This window comes from Epinephelus fuscoguttatus, linkage group LG13 (genome assembly GCF_011397635.1).
Source record: "Epinephelus fuscoguttatus linkage group LG13, E.fuscoguttatus.final_Chr_v1".
Lineage (NCBI taxonomy): Eukaryota > Metazoa > Chordata > Actinopteri > Perciformes > Serranidae > Epinephelus > Epinephelus fuscoguttatus.
In genome coordinates, this window is record NC_064764.1 from 10,538,351 (window position 1) to 10,561,255 (window position 22,905).

Here is a 22,905-nt window from a genome sequence, read left to right on the forward strand (position 1 = left end):
CTGTCAACAAGGTTTCTAGCTTTTGCAAATGGAAACAATATGAGCTGTAAGGGAAACAGCTGATATAGTTGAATAGCTAGCCCACAAAAAGGATGGTGTACTTTCATCTTTGTTTGATGTGAACAATTTGCCTTGAGCCTGTTTTTGCTGGATGAGAATTTTCACATCTCCTAGCAACATGCAACGTGAAATGTTCAGAGAAAACCATCTACGGATCAATAATATGTCTTTACAGAACATAAGTAAAGCTGTGAATCAACAATAAAAAATATGTGGCGCGCTATACAATACAGGAAATTGAGTTAGTATTTCTGCACTCAATGAGTTTTCTAAATGGGTTTCTTTGTTAGATGCCTAACATAAGGTCAGTGGTTAACAGAAACTTAAAGAGATTTTCACACTTTGTTCCACAACATAAAGTACATCAGTAAATACCTCACTTGTGAAATTTGAGGCTTTTACGTGTCCTAAAAGAAGTGGCTGCTAACAAGCGGCTAAATGAGACTATAGCACATCATGATGCTGAAAACTGCTTTACAGCCTCGTTATTATGGCAACATTGAAATCATGCGAATGGGATGTCATTGATTTCTGTTGCTGTGATACTCAACTTTAGGCCTGTGGGCCAAATCTGGCCCACAATAGGGTGCCGGGTGGCCTGTGGACCAAATAGAGCTTATCTATCAAACAAAAAGTGCCAGAGAAGGATCCAAGGATCCCCAATAGTGGTCTGGGCTAATTCTTTATATACTAATTATTATTGTTTGTCTATGAACTGGCCCCTGGCCTCCTGTCATTTTGCAAAACTGGCCCCTGGGCAAAGCAAGTTGACTATCCCTATCCTAACCATAGCTTTTTAACTTATGGTGAGTCCATTTAAGCTTCAAAAACCATGACAATGGTGTTCATTTGTGAAGACTCTCTTACCAAACAAAACGTCTAAGTCTGATAAACTTTTGTTTGCCACAGACCCTTTTTTCTGCAATAATGCAATGAAAGAAAATCCCATTGACTTTTTGTCTAAGGAACCACGGCAACACTAACGTCCAGGTTGGCCCTACAAATAAAACATCATCCCTGCACCACTCTATACAATGATGTTATTAAGAAAGAAAAAAGTACACAGCAGATATTCAATGTTGGGCAGTCTGCATTATCAAAAAATGTACAGAAACATATGCTCTGGAAACATCTATAAGCAATGCTGTTGGAAAAGCAGCAAAAAAGGGTGAAAAGACTCCCTGGTCCCGGAGCTTTCTCAGTTCATTTTTCTTTCTAAATAAATACAAATAAATATGGTGGATCTACCAGAGTGAACCCAGCAGATACCTGCCACCTGACCACGCCCACCTTACCTGCTGGGTAAAGGGCGGAGACTATAAATTGTTTGTTCACCCCTCAGTTCATCCTTTTGCACTCCCTGCCAGCACATGTATCCTGATTTGTGTGCGTCTTCAAGTTAACGTGAGTGATCAATTCATCATTTTGATTGTCTCCTTTGTATGCCTTTTGTGGTGGCTTTGCTGACATGTGCTCTGCTACCCTAATCTCTTTGTTCCCAGACATGTGCCAGGAGCCATGTAAGATTGTTTGTCGCTTGACCATTTTATTGTTTAGTTATGGATTGTATATTCTCCCATACTTATTTGTTGTTCATTGTTTAATTGACCACTCCGTTGTTTGTTTGTAATTATATTGTCTCTTTGCTTATCCCTTTTCTGATGCAGCACACGAAAATAAGCTGTGACGACGACAGAAAGATCAAATCAAAGAAAAATAAAAGCTACTGGTGTTGCATCGAAACCTGCCTTCTCCCTTGCTTAATTCCATCATTCCACTCCTTGCCATTGATGTCTTCTGACCGAGACTCTGTTTGCTCACCACACACTCACTCTCCCCGAACCACATCACCCCTACAGTTCCTTCAGTGGTCCTTCGAGCCGGATACTGAGTGAGTGATCCCATGGCAGGCAACAGTAAGGAGTCAAGAGACTTGGACTTGGAAGAGAAGGCTCCCCAAGCTGAAACCAGTAGTGAGACTGTATCCAGGCCTCAACGAGAGAGGCGTCCACCTGACCGCTATGGTTTCCTGTATCCTGATACAAGGAAAATCTCCAGTAAGCCCAAAAGCCTCCCTCATCACAGCCAAGCGGCCAAACCGCTTCCACCACCTGATGCTGCTGATGTCCATGTGGATGACTGGGAAGACCCTGATCAACCGCTTGAAGAGAAAGAGGACACAGCCGCTGAGGAGGGAGAAGTGGAGGAGGAAGAGGAGATGGCAGCAGAGGAGGTAGAAGTGGATGAAGAAGTCACCCACAACTATGTCCAGCCCGAATCAGCAGTGGGAGAGCAACCACCTCTACAGCCAGCTCTACAGCCCGCTCTGCAGCCAGCTCTGCAGCCACCTCTACAACCAGCTCCAATGTCAGCATCTGCTCCACCCCACCTGGGAGAGGTTAGACCCAGCAGATCTAGAGGCAAGAGCGACAAGCATGAGCCATTACCAAGGTCAAAGAAGGTCCTCTCTTCTACCTACACTTATGCCAGTGGCAGTTCCCGAAGCTCACGCAGGAGCCAGCAAGTGGAGCTCACCCCTCTACAGGCAGCCATGATTGAGGAGAAGAGGAAACTTGGAGAACTGCAGGAGATACAGAGTCAGATTCAGGAGGAACAAGCGTTAGATGAAAGGGCACAAGAACTGGATAGGCGAGCACAGGAAGCCTTAAAGGAGCGAGAGAGGTTGACCCGGTCTCTTACTCTACAGCGACGGCTGCGGAAAGTCCAAAGAGAATTGGAAGAGGCTCGATTAATAACATCATTCACAGGGGAAGTAGGAATGACCACAGGACAACCACCCGCTCCGCCGGCTATGTCCAGTGTGAATGACCCACCTCAAGTGATGGCTCCTTTCTCCATGAGCTCCAGAGTTCTGGATTCAGCTGAACCTGTTGACCTGTTCTCCGAGCAGCAGGCTCCCCTTGTGGGTCCTCAGATATCTGCCTCCTATCCAGTTCCAGTGAATCAACGAACCCCTTCTTTGTTCCAACACTTACCTCCAGCTGTAAGTCTACCCGTAGATGCTGTGAGTCCGGCTATGACTCCTCATCCCACTACAGAGGGTCAACCGGTAGTTCAAACTTCCAGTCCAGAGCATGCAACTCCCTCACCTCCTTCGTTTCACCATATCGTGCGGACCGCACTCGTCCAGCCAAGAGTCAAAGACCTTTAGATCCAGTTGGTGAGAAACCTGCACCTCTTTCCTTGCCTAACCCCACTGAAAGGGTATCAGAGGGTGCTAGTATCATGGAGCTATTGGTGGCGACTGCCTTTGGCATCCCAAAGCCAAGATTGCCTTATTTTGAGAGCGGAATGGAAAGTGACTTTGTTCTGCTTAACATGGCGTTGGAGAATCTGTTAGATGTCCACGCTCACCTTTCTGAACAATACAAGTTCCAGGTCCTTATGGATCACTTGAGGCTGCCAAGTGCATACAAACTAGCAAAGTCTTATATGCATGCCTCAACTCCCTACACATCTGCTCTTGCTGCCCTCAAGGCAAAGTATGGCCAGCCACGGCAGTTGGTCCAAAGTGAAATAGCTAGCATCATTCATTCACCACCTGTCAGACTTGGTGACAGCAACGCATTCCAGGACTTCGCTCTTTCTGTGCATTCATTGATTGGCATGCTGCGGTCAGTGGAAGGTGCAGACGGAAGTGAGTTGCGGTGTGGCTCTCACGTAGACAGGCTACTTACCAAGCTCCCCATTCAACATCGAGATAGTTTCATTGAACACTGTCTGCTTCGGGGCATCCTGAAAGAGGACTCAGAACAAACATACACCTTGGAAGACTTCTCTGCATGGCTCCAGGTTAAAACCCGGGCTAAGAGTACTGCCCAACAAGCCTCGGGACCCACCTCAATGGAGAGGCAAGAGTCAGTCCAGAGGAACCAGAGGAGAAGGGCTACGCCGACCACAATGTACCTGAGCAGCACAGCCACTGGGGAGAGCCAGCCTGATGACCAACAGAGCCGAGGAAAGAGGACAACCACCACCAAGTTCCTACCTTTTTGTCCATACTGTAACAACAAGGAACACTTCCTGGGAACTTGCCCGAAAGTTAAGCAGTTCAGCCCGTCACAACTGAGAATATGGATAGAGAGGAATGATCGTTGCTATAGATGTGCCCGCTGCCATAAGCCAGAGAAATGCACCCTAAAAAAGCCTTGCAACATCTGCAAAGAGTTGCATCTCACCATCTTGCATAACATTGCACATCAACTGTCCACAGGCCCCCATGGCTCACAGAAATCAGCTACAGGAGACACGCTCAACCTGCTCGGCCGAGCACCCTGCACTGCAGACACTCTGTACGTAGATCAGCCAAACAGATCTCCCCGTGTGATGTTGAAGGTTGTCCCAGTTTTCTTAATCAACGGCCGGCAGAGGCTGAGGACATATGCCATACTTGACGATGGTTCAGAAAGAATGATCATCCTGACCTCGGCAGTGTCCCAGCTGCAACTTAAAGGACCGGAAGAGATCCTGAATCTCAGAACTGTGCGTCATGAAGTGATTCCCATAAGTGGTGAGACCATTTCCTGTTCTATCTCCCCAGTGAGCCAGAAGAAAATCAAATTCCTTATAGCCAATGCCTTTACTGCTCCTGTCCTCAACTTGGCTGAGCATTCCTGTCCAGCCTCTGACCTGCAGAGGGAGTATTCCCACTTGCGAGGCCTACCTTTACCAGACTTTGTCCATGCTCGGCCATTAATCCTGATAGGCTCAGATCATTCCCACTTGTTGGTGCCCAAAGAGCCTGTCCACATTGGACCTTGTGGGGGACCCATCGCCATCCATACTGCCCTGGGTTGGGCTGTTCAGGGCCCAGCCAATGCCTTACCTCGACCTCTGACTTCTGGTGCACAAGCCTTATTTACACTCTGCAACACTGTATCCTGCCCTGCTACTGCCGAGTTGATGGAGAATGTGGAGAGACTGTGGAGACTAGATTCCTTCCCACACCGTAAGGAGAAGGAAGTAACCCGGTCTAAGCAAGATCATTATTGCCTGGAGCTGCTTGAGACAAAAAGCTGCAGTCAAAGAAACAAGTGGAGTCTCTCGGTATGCTACCCCATCGCTCAGAGCACCCAACAGTCCGCAGTTAACCTCTTCAACCCATCACTTGTTACCATGGCTGCGAGGAACTGAACGCAGGTTGAAGAAGGACCCTGAGCTGATGGAGATCTGCAACCAGGAGATCCTGAAGCTGGTTGAGATGGAGTATGTGAAGGAGGTGGATCCCAGAGACGATCGGCCAGGTTCAGAATCTTGGTATATTCCACATCACGTCATCAAACAGGCAAGTGGGAAACCTCGACTGGTGTTCAACTGCTCTTTCCAGCTTCATGGTCTGAACCTGAATCGTAGCCTTTTTCCTGGTCCAACTCTGGGTCCCTCTCTCCTTGGCGTGCTCCTCCGTTTCCGTGAGCATAGCGTGGCCATCAGTGGTGACATCAAATCTATGTTCCACCAAGTTCACCTACTCCCTGCCGACAGGCCACTGCTCAGATTCCTCTGGCGAGCTATGGCTCAAGCTACACACCCAAAGACCTATGAGTGGCAGGTGTTACCTTTTGGTACAACTTGTAGTCCTTGTTGCGCCATCTACGCCCTGCAGCGTCATGCAAAAGAGCACCCAAAGAGTGACGATGAAGTGTTGAACTCCGTGTTGAGGGCATTCTATGTCGACAACTGCTTGCAGAGCTTCCCTTCCTCAGCCACAGCCAAAGCACTTTTGGACAAACTCCGTGCCACACTATCCCACGGGGGATTTGAAATTCGCCAATGGGCAAGTAATGACTCCAGTGTTGTCGAGCACCTCCCTCCAGAGGCAAGATCTGTTAGCACGGACTTGTGGCTCTCTCAAGCTGGCATTGACCCCCAGGAATCCACCTTAGGCTTGCGCTGGAGCTGCCTTCCTGATAGCCTGGGATACAAACATCGTGTGACACCCATCAAGATTCCCACGCTCCGCCTAATCTATCGCACTCTTGCCAGTCAATATGACCCTTAGGGTATATCTTACCTTATACCACCAGGGCCAAAGTGTTGGTTCAAGACTTGTGGAAGACCAAGCAAGGCTGGGATGACCCCATAACCCCATCTGAACTGGTTGATCGATGGCTGAAGTGGGAACAAGAACTGGCTGACGTCTCAAGCATCAGACTGCCTCGCTGCTATGTGCCCTCTTGTGCTGACCAGTAAGGTGTATACCGAGAGCTACATGTCTTCTGTGATGCCTCAGAAACGGCCTATGGCACCGTAGTCTACTTACGCGTCCATGACAGCCAAAATCATGTTCATGTGGCATTCGTCATGGCCCGCTCTAGAGTGTCACCGAAGAGACAGTTGTCAGTGCCTCGGCTTGAACTGAGTGCTGCCTTGTTAGGAGCGCAGTTAGCGACCACCTTGAAGTCTGAACTTACCTTGCCACTGGCCCGAACCATCCTTTGGAGTGACTCCACGACAGTATTGACCTGGTTGAAGTCCGAGTCACGCCACTACAAGGTCTTTGTTGGCACTCGTATTGCAGAGATCCAAGACCTCACAGACTCAGATGACTGGAGATATGTGGATAGTCCAAACAACCCAGCTGATGCCCTTACCCGAGGCAAGACATTGCGTGACCTGGCTCAACCTAACTGTTGGACGGACGGACCTTCCTTCCTTCAAAATCCTGAGACTTGCTGGCCTGTTGCTCCGGATGTCTTCCACACATCATTCGCAGACAGCACTGAATTAAGGAAAGCTGCTATGTGCCTGAATGTTTCTGCTGCCACCAGTACATTGCCGAATGCCCCTCAGCATCAAAGCTGGAGTGACCTCATCACTGCCACTGAGCAAACATTGACCCAATCCGATAAAGTGGCCAAAGGTGGAGCAGTTGAAACCTTCATTTTGCAACAAGCCCAGGAGTCATGTTTCCCTGAAGAACTTGACGCTCTTCGTAAAGGAAGGCCTTTCTCTAGGCAAAGTCGTCTACTCTCACTCTCTCCTGAACTGGATCCAGAGGTTGGGCTGATGAGAGTAGGAGGAAGACTACGTAGATCCCAGGACCTAGACCCAGACATCATCCACCCAATCATTCTGGACCCAAAGCATCCCGCCACACAGCTCATCATTAAGCAATATGACGAGTCCCTGCTGCATCCGGGCCCAGAGAGGGTCTTTGGAGAGTTGAGACGCAAGTATTGGATCTTGGGAGGAAGACCAGCCATCCGTAAACATCAGCACAGTTGCAGGGAGTGTCAGAGGTGGAAATCCTCTCCTGAAGTACCCAAGATGGCTGATCTGCCCCCGGCAAGACTGCGTCTCTTCAAACCACCATTTTGGTCCATCGGTGTAGACTGTTTCGGACCCTTTCACATTCACCATGGCCGTAAAACAGAGAAGCGATGGGGAATTATCTTCAAATGCTTATCCACTCGTTGCTTACATCTGGATTTGCTTGGAAGCCTAGATGTTGATGCCTTTCTCCTAGCTCTCCGTCGTTTCATCTCCCGTCAAGGCAAGCCCTTTGAGATCTGGGCAGACAGGGGAACAAACTTCCGAGCTGGGGACAGGGAGTTGAATCAATGTTTCCAGGCCATGGAACCCAGGCTTCAGGAACACTTGGCCAATCAGCAGATTTCATTCAACTTCAATCCACCAGGTGCTCCACACTTTGGAGGAGTCTGGGAGCGCGAAATCAGATCCGTCAAGAACGCCCTACGGGTGATTCTTGGGAATCAGACCACTTCTGAAGCTGTCCTTCACACGGTCCTGATTGAGGTAGAAGGCATTATGAATTCAAAACCTCTAGGCTATCTTTCATCTAATGCCAGTGATCCTGATCCTGTCACCCCCAATCTGCTCCTGATGGGGCGGCGGGACGCCTCCCTGCCACAAGTCATCTTTGCCAACAGCAAGCTTCTTGGGCGAAGAAAGTGGCGTCATAGCCAGATGTTGGCCGACCATTTCTGGACACGGTTCATTCGTGACTATTTGCCTAACCTACAACCCAGAGGGAAGTGGCTGAGGGAAGTCCAAAATCTCGAAGTAGGGAAGACTGTTCTAATCCTTGACCCGCAACTGCCTCGGGCCTCTTGGCCAACAGGTCGAGTTACAACTGTCAGGGCTGGTAGAGATGGACGTGTTCGGTCCGTTGACATCCAAGTCGGCCATCAAACTTACACCAGACCCGTGTCTCGTCTGATGGTGCTTCCTGAGTTGGCAGAAGAGTGAGTCTTCCTTCCAGGAGGAATTGAGCCCAATTCCGGGGCGGCTGTGAAAAGACTCCCTGGTCCCGGAGCTTTCTCAGTTCATTTTTCTTTCTAAATAAATACAAATAAATATGGTGGATCTACCAGAGTGAACCCAGCAGATACCTGCCACCTGACCACGCCCACCTTACCTGCTGGGTAAAGGGCGGAGACTATAAATTGTTTGTTCACCCCTCAGTTCATCCTTTTGCACTCCCTGCCAGCACATGTATCCTGATTTGTGTGCGTCTTCAAGTTAACGTGAGTGGTCAATTCATCATTTTGATTGTCTCCTTTGTATGCCTTTTGTGGTGGCTTTGCTGACATGTGCTCTGCTACCCTAATCTCTTTGTTCCCAGACATGTGCCAGGAGCCATGTAAGATTGTTTGTCGCTTGACCATTTTATTGTTTAGTTATGGATTGTATATTCTCCCATACTTATTTGTTGTTCATTGTTTAATTGACCACTCCGTTGTTTGTTTGTAATTATATTGTCTCTTTGCTTATCCCTTTTCTGATGCAGCACACGAAAATAAGCTGTGACGACGACAGAAAGATCAAATCAAAGAAAAATAAAAGCTACTGGTGTTGCATCGAAACCTGCCTTCTCCCTTGCTTAATTCCATCATTCCACTCCTTGCCATTGATGTCTTCTGACCGAGACTCTGTTTGCTCACCACACACTCACTCTCCCCGAACCACATCACCCCTACAGTTCCTTCAAAGGGGATGTATGTTATTGCATTGTTTTCACATTTCACTGCACAACTTCTGGTTTTTATCCCGGCAGGATCATTGTCCATTTAAAGGAGGCGCAGCCACTATAAAGTTACGTTTAATCAAGTTGAGTTTGAAACCACAACCACAAAGAGTATCTAGAATGGGATAATAATTATTTCTAATTTCTGATGATTTGCTGTTGATTTCTCATGATGACTAAAGTGGGAGCTAAAGCTGTTGACTCATGCCAGAGTGAGTTTTCCCCCTCTGGTCTCACCATAATACAAGTGATAAACAAGTAGTATGAATGAGAGATTAAAACCATTTAGATCTTTTGATTTTGTGTAACTGAAACTCACTTTAAAAGCTGAATCAAATGATCAAGCTTTGACTTCAGTGCGCCAAAGAGTTATACTAAGGGTGTCTGATTGATGAACTGTGATTCTAGCTTTTCATAGATTTCATCAGGACAATGTAATTACAGGGCTATTTTTATAGAGAGTCTGCCAGCGGGAAGCTATTCATGAGCACACTGAAGGGATAACAATGCTCTAATGCATGTATTATGCACTTGATAATGTGGTTTTTATGCACCAAACAGATGGCTTCAATGAGGGACAGCAACTGTCCACGGCTGATATGGCAAGTCTGCAATCTGTGTGGCGAAAAAAACCATAACCTAAAGAGTGTTTTTCTTTGTTTGAATCTGACACACACCACAGATCCAGGACAAATAAGGTTTTGTATGTTCAAGGCACATCCTGCAGAGTATTATATCTGCAAAAGTGTGATATTAAGTGAGCTATTTTTACTGGCTACTATTGTGTTATTACGGGGTGAATCCATCAGACTATTAGAAAACAATATGTCAGTCATCTTCTCTATGAGCTCAGATGGCCAAGCGTTTCTCCCTTCCTCAGCTCATTAGAGGGGGCAAAGGTGTGATATGCTGCATAGTTAAAAGAAACAGGTTCAAAGAAATAAGTATTTTAAATTGATTTGGCCCCGTTTTTTCTCCAATTGTGCATGCAGGAGTAGATAAATGACACATTAAAGCAGGCAGAAAATCCAAAAAAAAAAAAAAGTGGCGGAAAATGAAGTTAAGATGTGGAGGCTGTAAGGAGCTGGAAGATCAGTGGATCTTGAGCAGCTCCCAGTGGTTGATCTAATGTCAACAGGCAACAACCCTGAAGTGATTTGTGGGAAGGAGAGCTGCACTGTAGCCTGCCTTTTTTTTTTTTTTCCCGGCTCACACTGTTCGTTGGTGGTATGGAGTTGAGATGATTCCAATTTCATGCACTGCTGATCAATGCCATGGACGAGATGAAGGGATGTGTTCTTTGTCAAGATGTTGATGCAGTGTACGCCTATACGGAGGGGTGTTTTTCCTATAACTGGCCTACATGGTATGGGGAATTAGAATCATTAGCTTTACACATTGCAAGAAACTGGTGATTGCAGAAGAAGAGCATAGTGTGAATCATAACTTTGCTTAGAAAAAATATTAATCTGAGGCTGTGTTATTGAACATTTCCAGTTGAAAATATTTAAAAGGTAGATAAATAATGCAAAAAATTATAACCAATTTTGTTTCTAAAATCATTTAGACAAATAACAGGCTGAAAACCAACAGTGTTTAAATGTCCTGGGGGGCAACTACATGTGGGATGCCCACTATTATCATTTGGGATCATACACAATGATTTCTCACTACATAACTTACTTTTTCTGCTAATTTTATGAAGAGAATATTCTACTGGTGACTCTATACATTGAAGTTAGTTATGCAGTGTATTAATCACAAGAGTGAATCATCATCTAGCAGAATCATCTGTAATTAAAGGACACTTCCAGGAAAAAAAGTAGCCACTTTTCTAGTTTCTGAACCTAGTTTACATTTCTCTCCAACATTCTGTACTGCCCTGTAATAACATACATAAACATTACATAGACAAACCCAGTTTTTAATTAAGTGCTATCCCGTCTGCTGAGATACCTTAAAATATGTGGACATGAGAATTAAGTTGTAAAGCAGTATGTTTTGATTTTGTTCTCAAACAGACTTTAAATTATCCTTGCAATGTTTCAAGAGATTAGTAGTAAGCAACTCAACTCGAGTCAGGCGTAGAAAAAAAACTCAAATCAAATACAAGTCTCATAGAGTTATACCCTCAGGTAATTTTCAAATTATTGCAAGTACGTTTCCAGTAGCAGGATAGGTTTTTATGAATCTCTAAATGCTGTGTCCAAATGACCACTGGGGATACTTAAGGAGTATACCAACCTAGTGGAGCTGAAACAATTATTTTATTATGTTCAAGCGGCTCTTGTGTGCACTGCTGAGTCAGACGCCGGAGACAACGTAGACTACACTACAAGTGATTGTTTTAATAGACTCCCAAATGTTTTAGGGCAGTTTCAGGATGGTGGAAAGTACGTGAGCTCTGAGTCTCACTTTCCATGATTGATAATTATGATCAATAACAGACAGCAGTTAGCTTTTCATGCTGACATGTTGTGCAACACACTGCACTATCATCTCTCACACAATCTCAGGTAATGGTAAATGTTAAGGCAAGTATGTCTTTCTTGTATTAAATAGTTAGTTCAAACTCCTCTTAATGGTCAACCTTAGTAAGTGGCACTCAGGAATATAACACTGTGGGTGTTTTGATGCTCACATTTACTTTAAATATTGAAATTAAGATGATACACTTATTCTAATGCATAATGATGTTTTTTCCCTTGTCTTGCTCTGTCACCCTGCTTTGAGGGAAAACCATGCTCTCACCCACTCTAACACAACAAGAGGGAGGGCAACAGGTTTAACTTGCTTTGAAATAAATTAAAAAGGTTTTTTGAAGACTATAGAAAGCAAAATAAGTAGAATTTCTCAATGTACGACAAGGATTGGAACACTTGCATGCTGCTTTTACCTGTGCAGCTGATCAGTGTTCTGAAATGGTAAGCAGCACTACTAAACAGTAAAGCAGGTTCCTGCCTATTCATCAGGAACAATACTGACAATCTTCAGTGCCCTGAAACTACGTAATTACCATACTAAGGAAGAAAATGGCAACATCAAATAGTGTATTTACTTTCTGATTAAATTCACACAGCAGGTAACAATGAAAAATCCTTCCTGGCTGTCTGAGCCCATTAAGATAACTAAGCAGCTGTGTAGAGGCTCACCAGTTTAACAAAATACAAATACTCAGCAGTAATATCATACATGTTATGAAAAAGCCATTGTTTAGCTGTGTTAAATCGTAACTATGCACAATCAATCAATCAATCAATCAATATTAACTCAAATACATGTACTGTAAAAGTGTTCTTAATGCGTTTTAGCTACCAGACACCCTGGCTGGGTTTGCCTGCACACAGCTCTCACCTCTAACGTCAAAAGCAAACATGAACGTGGCTGAGCCGAAAAGGCAGCAGCTAGCAGTGCGACCGGCACTAATGGTGCTAGCAACAGCAACAGCAACAGTGCTGACAGAGCTAACAGTGCTAGCGTGTGAGGGAACCCAAGGGTGGGGATTATGTTTCTGTGACGCCATTCCGAGGATGGTCTTGTCAGCAGTAACCGCAGTACGAGCGCAATGCGGAGCGGCAGCAATAAGCTATTCAGTGGGACATTAATGTAAGGACTCACATGCACTCACATGCACACATGGCCAACCCAGCTACCAATACAAACAACAGAGAAGCTTGGATTACAACACACACAGAGGGAGTGTGACTTCATTGTCTGCTAAGGATGCCATTACTGCCATATTAATATTTAAAGTCTCATATATAGAACCTTTAACAAAAGGATTCATGTTTGACGTGGGACTTTAGTACCAGTATTATACATGTTGTCTGATATTTCCATCTTAAAATACCTGAATTAAGTAAAATAAGTATAATGAAATCATCTATTAAATTATACAGCACCAGTGGGCTACCTACTGAGTTAACTTCACTGAGCTTAATACAATCCAGAAACAGGGCCCTATTTTAAGCTGGATAAGCGCAAATGCAAGTATAAAAACTACTGTAGCAACATTTGTGCCAACATGCTCCATCACACTGCGTACACAGCTCACAGTAGACCGGACAGTACACGTGCACATCTCTGTGTGTAGGCTCCCAGTCCCTTGGTGACCTCATTTTCTTTGTGGCTCAGTACGGCCCTGCCCCTTCCAGACAAAATCCATAATTTCTATTTGATGGTGCAGTCAGGCTGGGCTTTCTGGAGGACACTGCCTGAAATTGATGTGTCTCATTTCAGGTCTACTGAGGACGCCAATTACCCTTTGGAAACTCTTTGAGGATGCTGGTGCAACACTCCCTTTCTATCCTCGCTCTGTTGTTTCTGTCTTTGCTCTCTCCCCTTTTCCTGCTGATTCCCTCCTCTCTCTGCACTCTCTTTCCCTGCCTGTCTCAACCTAAGTACTCCTTTCTGCTTCTGCTGTATACCTCTGTGCCTCTTGTTCTCCTCTTTATTTCATTCTCAACCTCTGCTGTCACTCTCAGTGTGTGCATGTTTGTGTGTTTATGTTTAGCCTCACCTGGTCAGTTTATGCTGAGGGCTGAATTTGGTCTAATTATAGTAAAGAACTATATATTTTAATGGTAACAATGTCTGGTAATATACCAGGCTTAAACTGTGTACTGTACATCATACTTGAATGTAGAGCCACAGGATTTTTGATTTTGTTTCAAGTCATGAGAAGAATGTTTTTAGCTTTAACTTATTTTCTGCCTCTGAGCATTAAAACTAGCTTTGTGCTTTGAGCAAACTTTTGATCTGGCTTGCAGCATGTTAATATTTCCAACTATTGCTTCTTTTTTCCATTACTGAAATGTGTGATATGGCTAAAGAGGATCATTATCACTCCAGTTTAATAGACATTATTAAAAAATAGCAACCATTCTGAGGAAATGGCTCTGTGCGGTCAATACACCAACTGGATGGCTAAATGTGTTCCTGTTCGACCAAGATTTAATTGGCTGGCACGATGCCTTTCTTTCTCTCTTTATTTCTTTTTTTTTTTTGCTTGGGAAGTGTGTTCTCATCAAACTATCCAGGCTGTTGCTGTTTAATCAATTAACTTTGAATTGGTGATAACAAATGTTAAAGGTCTAGTATGTCATAAATATTTAGAGTTAAACCAGTTTTTGTTATTTTCCAAGGGTATTTATTTTCTTCATGGGTGGCAAGCCCTCTCTGTAATGACAGTGACAAGTAGATGAAACTATAACAGGCATATGGTTGACCATTGTAAAGCACTGTGACTGCCCACAGCAACAGTCCTAGATACGACTTTTTTTCCAACCACAAACTTAGATGTCTCGATGCACAGCAATTTGGGGCTGAGTTTGATTCTTTAAGTTCAACTTCACAGACTGCACTGAAATGTACATTTTTGCAAACTTAATTCCATTCATGGTCATTTTTGACACATCTGTTTTGATATACTGGAGTTCCCCTTACAGCTCTCAGTAACCAAATACAATGCTCTTATCTTGGCCATATCTGTCCTGGGAAAAAAGATCTGTCTGATTCCTCTTTTTAGATAATGATCGTCCACTGATCCACCTAGGGAGAAGCTTATCTTCTTGCTCATGCCCCTCCACACAGAGTTCTGTGTATTAAACATGGTCTCCCTCATCTTTACAGCATTCTGCTGCAATAATAAAATCTCAACAAAACAAAAATATATCAAACAACTTACCAGTGAAACTTGTTTCATGGTGTCCCTCCAGGTTTTGTCAACATTTGAGAAACGGCGACCCTCCTCAGGCATCTGACTCATGATGTCAGGGGAGCTGAATATGGGCTCCAGGTAGAGCCAAGTGGACTGCACCTTTAACCATTCATCCAGGATCTCTTGGAGGAGCAACAACTTGCCCTCCCATTCCCTATATGAGAAGATGAGTACATGTAAGTGGGATAAGAGGGGGCATAACTACATCCGATTATGATCACATCATTATGTGTATTGGTGTTAACAGGGGGAACTTCTGTCATCCTGGTTTTGATGGTGTTGTTGTGTGTTGTGTTCAAAGGCACTTTGAAATCTGATTTGAGTGTCAAGACGGCCCTCACTGAAATGCATCTGTAGAAGTCTGATTGGAATTGCATTTCAAACTGTCTCCAAATGTGGTTTGGATCAGATTTGCAAAAATACCATTTCATGTGTCTCATGAGTGTGTGTGTTTTTTTTCAACTGGATTCATTCTGGATAAACCATCTGGGTCGGCAGTCCGATCAAGGGCTACGAGACCTGTAAAAGCAACCAAGTTGCAAACACCTCGGGTACAGGCTTACAAAAAAGACAACTGTAAACACCTTTAACGAATATTACTTCGCTAGGTTTACAAAATAATTTGCCACTTTTTGGGGAAGGATAAGAAGTCCACAGTGAACCAATCAAAATGTTGACAGCTCAAAGGTAAAAGGGATTAGGAAATCCTAGATGTGAATTTATATTATCTTGCATTTAAAAGCAGGCATCCTCTAAATGAATGATTAGTACACTCAGTATAAAAGGTAGTTGGGATTGTCTCTAGGAGAAACTTGTACAATGCACTGCCTACAGACAGATTTCTTAATCCTCACTGTGGTATTATCCTCTCCCACCCACAAAGCTGGATAATGGCATTATAAAATACTTATGTGATATTGCAAAAAAAAGTTCATAAAAAACTTTACAGTAGCTGCTTTAGCATCCTGCCAAATATGGCACAATACATTTTTAAAAGCTGCAGGGAACCCGTGTCAAACTGTGCCTGGCAGCAGCACAGTATTGCAATAATCTCACAAATTACAGAGGATAGAGAAATTTCATCATTTACTAAACTCAGAGGCAGATAAAAACAGAATAGTAATGAATGATTTATGCATGATGCTCAGTTGTTGTTCTTCAATTTTCACAAAGAATATCTTAACTACAAATCTGAGACAGACAAACACTTTGTTTCTTCAGCTTCAGATAGAGTCAGATATTTGTCGTACGCGATATTTCAGTCTGTGTGTCCTGTCCACAAGCAGAGCATCCATAAAACACACATATCAAGAGTGTTTTACCAAACACTGCAACATCATCCAGCACAAACAGGAGATAACAAAACTGAATGAGTGAACATTACGTTGGGGCATCATTAGCCAAATGTGTCAAATTTACCACCAGAGTGAACACTTCTAACGTGCCGTACCATGTGTACTTACTTCATAACATTAGTGAATTGCTCTTTCAAAAAAGCTAAATAATTCTCAGCCAAATCTCATTTCTTACCGTATCTCCACCTCGAAAGGCTTGATGAAGGGTGAGCCCCTCATTGTTTGTGTCTTCACAATGTGATCGTCCAGCAGCATCTGCACTTCATCCACAGATGACAGGATGGAGGTGCCCGTCTCTCGGTAGGCCAGGAGGCTGAATTCTATGTCACCCCACTCACTGGCCATTTTCTCCATGGCCTTCTCCAGGGAGTACTCCTTGCTGGCCGCCTCACTGATGCCCTCAAAGCTGCTCAGGTGCTTTTCCAGGTGCATGGATAGGTAGTTAGCCACACAGGCCTGGTCATCAGCTGGGTGCAGGGAGATGCCGGCCACCTCCGTCATGGCATCCCAGTGCCTGTCACGCAGCCCTGGGTTGCATAGTACCTATGAAGGAGGAGTTGTACAAAAAAATAGTATTTAGTATTTGAAATTAAAGTTACTTTGACTCCTATAGATATTAAATCTTTCTGTTTGGGTCTCACCTGTACCAAAGGAATGTGCTCCTTGAAGTCCTCCACCTTAGTCTTCATAGTGGTGGCAATGCTCAGGGCTTTGGGTACATCACTGAAGCCTTTCTCTAGCTTATACAGAGTACGCCAGTAGTTACCAACATCCCCTTCTACCTATATGGGTGGGTTTTTGCATTACAAAGATACCAGAAAAAAACAGTTAAACTATCGGTTTGTAATTGTCTATTACACCAAAAAGTTTGTTTGTCATTGTCTTTATTTGTTTGTAAATATACAGTCACTCAATTCTAATGTAACTCACTATAATGTGTATAAATCAAATTCACTACTTCTTTAAATTAATAGAAACTATTATAGAAACAAACATATGAGAATTGGTGAAACAGACCATTTTGCTACAATAATAATGAAAGCAACTTAAACAATTGTGAAATTGTTGGCAGTGCATGCTTATGGTTATTCGAGGAACAAGGTGGTTGCTAGGAGGTTCTTATGGTGTTTATCACGGTCACTTCAGAGACAGAGTGCATTTAAGTCATGCCCCCGCCAGAGGGGAGAACAATTCATTGCTCTCCACTGACGTTCTATTTCATGTAGGTGCCTCCTTGTCATTAACATCCACTAGTAAACAACATGTATTATAGTGGGACGCGCTACCAACATGGTAAAGAACCCATATCTGAGTTTTAACAAGCTGCTAAACCAAGAAACCAGACGCTAGCTACAGGCAGCCCTTAGTTGCATACTGTCTTCCCCTTCGTGGCGTGGTTTTAGAGTATGACACTTTGTGCCCTATCTATGCTGAGTGGTTGCTGAGGTAAAATATGTGTTTGTAGTAGTGTCAAAGGTACTATTGTTAGTAATTGTAATAGAGGCAGCTGTACTGTTAGTGGCACTGATAGTCACAGAGGTAATACTGTCAGTTATAGCAGCAGTAATATCACATGGGTATGAAGTTAATGGAGGAAGTGCAGTTACCACTGACAGCAAAGGACAAACTAAGGTTTGTAAGGAGCATTGCTCTAAAGAGACCTCTCTAATCTGTCAAATGAAAACACCTGTGTCTTTGTACTATGAAGCTTTGATATGCAGACCCTGAGAGAATGAGGGGTGACACAGTTGGGATAGGCAGTTGTATGAGCAAAGATGGATGCTTAGACCAGAATGAGTACCATATGCCTTTTTCATAGTAGCCATGTCACACTAATATGTAAATAATAGTGTAAAAGGCAGACCCAGATGTACTTAATAACAATGATAGTATCACCAGTGTAGTTACACACTGTTGCACTGTAACTGCACTGATATTTTATTCTCCTTTTTATTATTCACTTTTAACTCATTTTGATCTTTTATTTCATTTTACTTAATCCTGTTAACATGAGATCTTTTATACTCCCATGTGTTTCTGTAATATCTTGTCTTAATTACTTTTTTTTTGTTAAAAGATGCTGAAGAGAAAAAAAAACCTCACTCTGCCTAGCAGCTGCTATAAAAAGAGCCAGTCAGAGCTGCTTTAACACATCAGTATAGACAGAAACGGAGATGTCAATCAAACAGTGGGGCGCAGGCCACTGGAGCACACGAGTGTGTTTGTGAATTTTTATCCACACGTACACGTCAATGTCTCTCACAAGCGATAGCACATTTTACATAAATGCAATGTGGACAAAGCAAATCAAAGCAAAAAGACTGATATGGCATATGACTGATTTATGAGATACAGTATGTTTGAAGACTGAAATCCATAAATGCGTGTGTAGGTGTATGTGTGAAACAGTGTGCAAGAGAGGCAGCTTTTTATATCCTGTAGTGTTACGGTGAATGAAACCTGAACAGCTGAAATTTTAACGGAATGGAGGGAGAGCTTTCAAAGCATACAGATTTTTAAACAAAGCATTATTCTCAGATTCCTCTGTTACTGCTGACAATCACATTTTATCTATGGGCTTCTGCGCCCACCATGACCACACCAACTCTAATAGAATATCTTACTGCAGAACAGTTTTACCCTTGCTTTCACACCATGGTAGAGCTGAGCCCTTGTATAACACAAGTAGACCTGGCCACATCCCAGTGCTCACAGTTCAGAACTTGTATGATAGCATTTTTAACGGCACTGAAGCTATAATGAAGGTATTCATTGTTAAGTGCTCGATGGTTTGATGACTACACTCACATAACAAAGGAATTTCCAAATTCTGGTACCTTGTCTGGGTTCACACCCGAGAGCGGTCCATGCAGCCACTGCTCGTACTGGTTCAGGAAATCAGTGGCCGTCTCATAGAGGCGCAGGAAGGGTGTGAGCTTGTCCTGGATCGTCTTACGCTGTGGGTACTGGGAAACAGACCAGCCGTAGGCCTCCTCCTCTAGATTGAAATCATTTATCTGTCCACAGTGACATTAAGGTTGAAAGAGATTTACAGATGGAAAGGTTGAAAGGAGAATGAAATCAACAAAGAAAACAAATAAAAGACAGAAGGATAAACAGATGATTGTCAAGGTATGATGACAAAAATCTTTCAAGCCTCTTACAACTCCTGTGACTAAGTTATTTTTACAGCCAATGCTGCCCTCTACAGGTAAAATATCGGAAAGCACATACTGTAATGCAACTTCAAATACAAAGCAATAAAGAAGAAGAATAAGTAGAAGATGAAGAAGATATACTTAATTAATCCCTGAGGGGAAAATGTATTTTTTTACTCTGTCATCATATACGCACAGACCCAAAATACACATATATGTACACACACTATACGTACATGCATTAAATAGAGAAATGTCAAAATGAAGGTGTTGCCTTGGACAGGTGCCATGAGCAGTTTCAAGTTCAGTGCCTTGCTCAAGAACAACATGGCATTGTCCAGGAGGTGAGCTGGCAACTCTCCAGCTACCAGTACACGCTCCATACTTGGTACATACGGGGACTAGAGCTGGCGACCCTTCGATTTCCAGGCCAGATCCCTATGGACTGAGCTACTGCTGCCCCCAGAGGCATGTCTATCCATGACCTCTGCTCTTTAACATAATTTGTAAAGTACTTTTAAAATCAAAGATTATACTCAGCTTTGACTAACACTGTAACAGCTCATCATCCACACCTGTGTAAGGTGCCTTTGCACTGATACTTATATTTTTAAGCACAGAAATCATGATGTACCTTTTCCATGGCTAACTCCAGTTTAGCACTGAGGGCCTGGGATTTCTTCAAGTACATGCTGAGATCCGTCAGCTCACCAAAGTTGATAAACTCCTCCACCTGTACGCTGTAGCTCTCCAGTTCTTCCTCAAAGCGTTGACGGCACAACTGGAATGCACATACAGAAATGCCCTCAATAACAGCTTTTCATTTTACATTAACTATTTAGATTTGCAAAATCTAAATAGTAAAAATGCAGTAAAAAAAAAAAAAAAAAACAGATCCTGGTCAACAGATCAATAGTTTCAAAGATAGAGTAGAAACACAGACCTTAAGCCCACTCTGATATTGCTCTGTCTTTTCAGCAACAATCTGTCGGTTTTCCTTAAAGATGGATGGCATGCGCTGAAACCACTGGATGGTTTGTGTGTTGAGCTCCATGTCCAGTGGTGAGAGGGTGACAAAGTCCATCAGGGAACACAATTGTCTGTTGGACTCTGCCAATCTTTGCTCCAACAGAGGCATCTCTTCAGTCTGCACCTTATTCATGAAGGCCTGGATGGGGAGGACAGGACATCAACGACCACTGATACAGCACTTCACCCATATGGCAAAAAAGTTTGTACTTAAAAGTATTCAACTGCTGCGACTGCCTCAGCCTAGTTACCGTCAAAAGTCAGTTTGCAGGTGTGAACAAAAACATGTATCTGTTATTACTGACTGGAATTTTTTTTTTTTTTTTTTTTCTCTTTAGATATTTTGTTGGAATCTCTGCGCTACCAGGTGAGCCAGGTGAGGTGTGAGGGACAATTGTACACAGAGTAAAACCCTGCGCCAAGCCGGGCTGTGTGACAAGAATTTGGGTTAGTTACCTTAAGCTCCATCAATTTCTGTGTGTCAGGTGGGGTTCCCAGTGCCTTTTCCGCAATCTTCTCAAATTCATTACAGAGCCTGTGAGAGGAAAAGCATTAATTCAGTGACATATACAAAGGGTTTTACAGACTTACAATCTCATTATGGCACAGCTTGGAGCTAAGAGGCTCTATTAGGATAGAGTCGCTGGGTCCAAAACCAAAATGGTACAACTGTATATACCCTTTAACTGGCACCTAGTTAATCAGAGAATTTGATCAAACATGTGAAATTTAATCGATCTAATAATGATCTGATTCTGAAAAATTAACAATGTGTTGTCTCCTGCTACATTTGAGCTATCAGTAGAATGATGCATTTTGAAAGCATGTTACAATGACAGTTCAATGGTGTTCATTATGTCTTTAGTTTCTGATAATGACTTTAGTTGTTCTTTTATCTCAGACATGTTAGGATGTTACATACCTTGACATGTTTCGGCGGAAACTTCCGCCTTCCTAAGAAGTGTCACTTGGTGGTGGTTGTGACGTGTCTTTATCAGCTGATCTGTCAATCAGCCGATATTAGACGATGGTGAACAGGGACAAGGGGGCATATAAGCATATAAATTAAATTAAATTAAATTAAATTATAATACATGCTCTCCCACACTTGGAGAAGTGTCCTGGAGAGGCGGCAGATGGACAGCAGGTGGCGTGACCCGTCAGGCCTCCCTAATATCGGCTGATTGACGGATCAGCTGATAAAGATGCGTCACAACCACCACCAAGTGACACTTCTGAGGAAGGCAGAGGTTTCTGCCAAAACATGTCAAGGTATGTAACATCCTAACATGTCTGAGATAAAAGAACAACTAAAGTCATTATGTTACAGTGACATTCATTAGCAAACAAAATATAACTGCTTTATAGGGCAGGCATCCTGGGGTCTGAAAGAAGAGTGTTGTGGCAACATTGGTAAATGAAGCAGGCAAAGTGAGGTATTATCCAGTTATATTCAATGGGTTTGATATGTCTAAGCCTCTACATCTTTATACATTTCATAGGCTATGCAATGCTGTTAGAGAATATGCATGTGTGAGCTTTGATTGAGGAAAAAATGCATCTGGTATTGTTCAATATAAGTTTTTATGTTTTTTTAAAATTATGATTGATCTATTAATTAATTGTTAATGTTAGCAATGATCAATTAAGGAAAGTGCTTACAATTTGAAGTCTGAAATCTCAAGATTTGCTATGCATATTTCAGCTGTCAAAACAAAAATTGCTGTAAATTCCCGTCAACTCTTTTTTCTTTTTAACGATAACTTGTTTCAGCTGCAATTTGTCATTTCTGTGTAGCAGTGGAGAGAAAACAGCAAACCAACTGACTTCTTGTTGATTCCCTGATGGTCCTGTAGCATCCGTGTAACCAGTTTCTGCTGTAGCTCCTGAGCACGCTTGACGAGAGACTGGACAAGCTTATGGGACTGAACCTCAAACATGCCAAGACGGACCACCTAAAGCCCAGAATAGTGGTCAGAAATACAATTAACATCATACAAGACATGGCTTCCAAACAAGCACAGACACTCATAGGAAATCATCAAGATCTGAAGACTGTTGCTTTTGAGATTTTCAGATTGTTTAGTTTTCAGGATTTAATAGTAAGTTATTATTGATAATGATGACTATTATATGAAAACAAAGAAACACTGCAATGTCATTGTCATCACCAGCAGCTAACTGTCTCAACTATAAAAGTAATATTTAACTTTTATAGCCATCACATTGTCATTTCTGGTGACCACCATCAAATACCTTGCATGTTGTGTACTGGATCTGGTCAGCAAGCTGCTGGTAGTGTACCACCTCTGCCATGATCTCCTCGCAAGATTGTCCCTCGCTGAGGAATTGCTCCACATCCTCCTCTGCCTGCCTGGATACCAGTGTTGCGTATTTATCATACTCGCGTGCATACTCCTTGGGCCTGTCACACTCAGTCAAGAACACGCCGTGCACCTCCTCCTGGTGGGCCTCAAGGATCTCTGGCAGAATTATGGGCTTTAGGGTGCTTCCAAACTGGGAGCCTTGCTAGGAAGACACAAAGTAGACAAAAACGTAAGCAGAAAACTACATGCC

At 43.3% G+C, this 22,905-nt stretch overlaps 1 protein-coding gene across 2 annotated transcripts in view; it reads right to left on the minus strand.

Annotated features, from left to right (window-relative positions):
* dnah7 (dynein, axonemal, heavy chain 7) overlaps window positions 1-22,905 on the minus strand; it is a 104,761-nt gene that overhangs the window by 75,856 nt on the left and 6,000 nt on the right. For both annotated transcript variants that reach the window (XM_049594381.1, XM_049594380.1), the window contains exons 11-19: window positions 22,585-22,857; window positions 22,156-22,283; window positions 20,785-20,863; window positions 20,243-20,467; window positions 19,934-20,080; window positions 18,979-19,158; window positions 16,783-16,923; window positions 16,317-16,684; window positions 14,754-14,940 (exon numbers count right to left, since the gene is read on the minus strand). In XM_049594381.1, coding sequence (XP_049450338.1) covers window positions 14,754-14,940; window positions 16,317-16,684; window positions 16,783-16,923; window positions 18,979-19,158; window positions 19,934-20,080; window positions 20,243-20,467; window positions 20,785-20,863; window positions 22,156-22,283; window positions 22,585-22,857 — 1,728 coding nt within the window. The remainder of the gene's footprint in view (window positions 1-14,753; window positions 14,941-16,316; window positions 16,685-16,782; window positions 16,924-18,978; window positions 19,159-19,933; window positions 20,081-20,242; window positions 20,468-20,784; window positions 20,864-22,155; window positions 22,284-22,584; window positions 22,858-22,905) is intronic.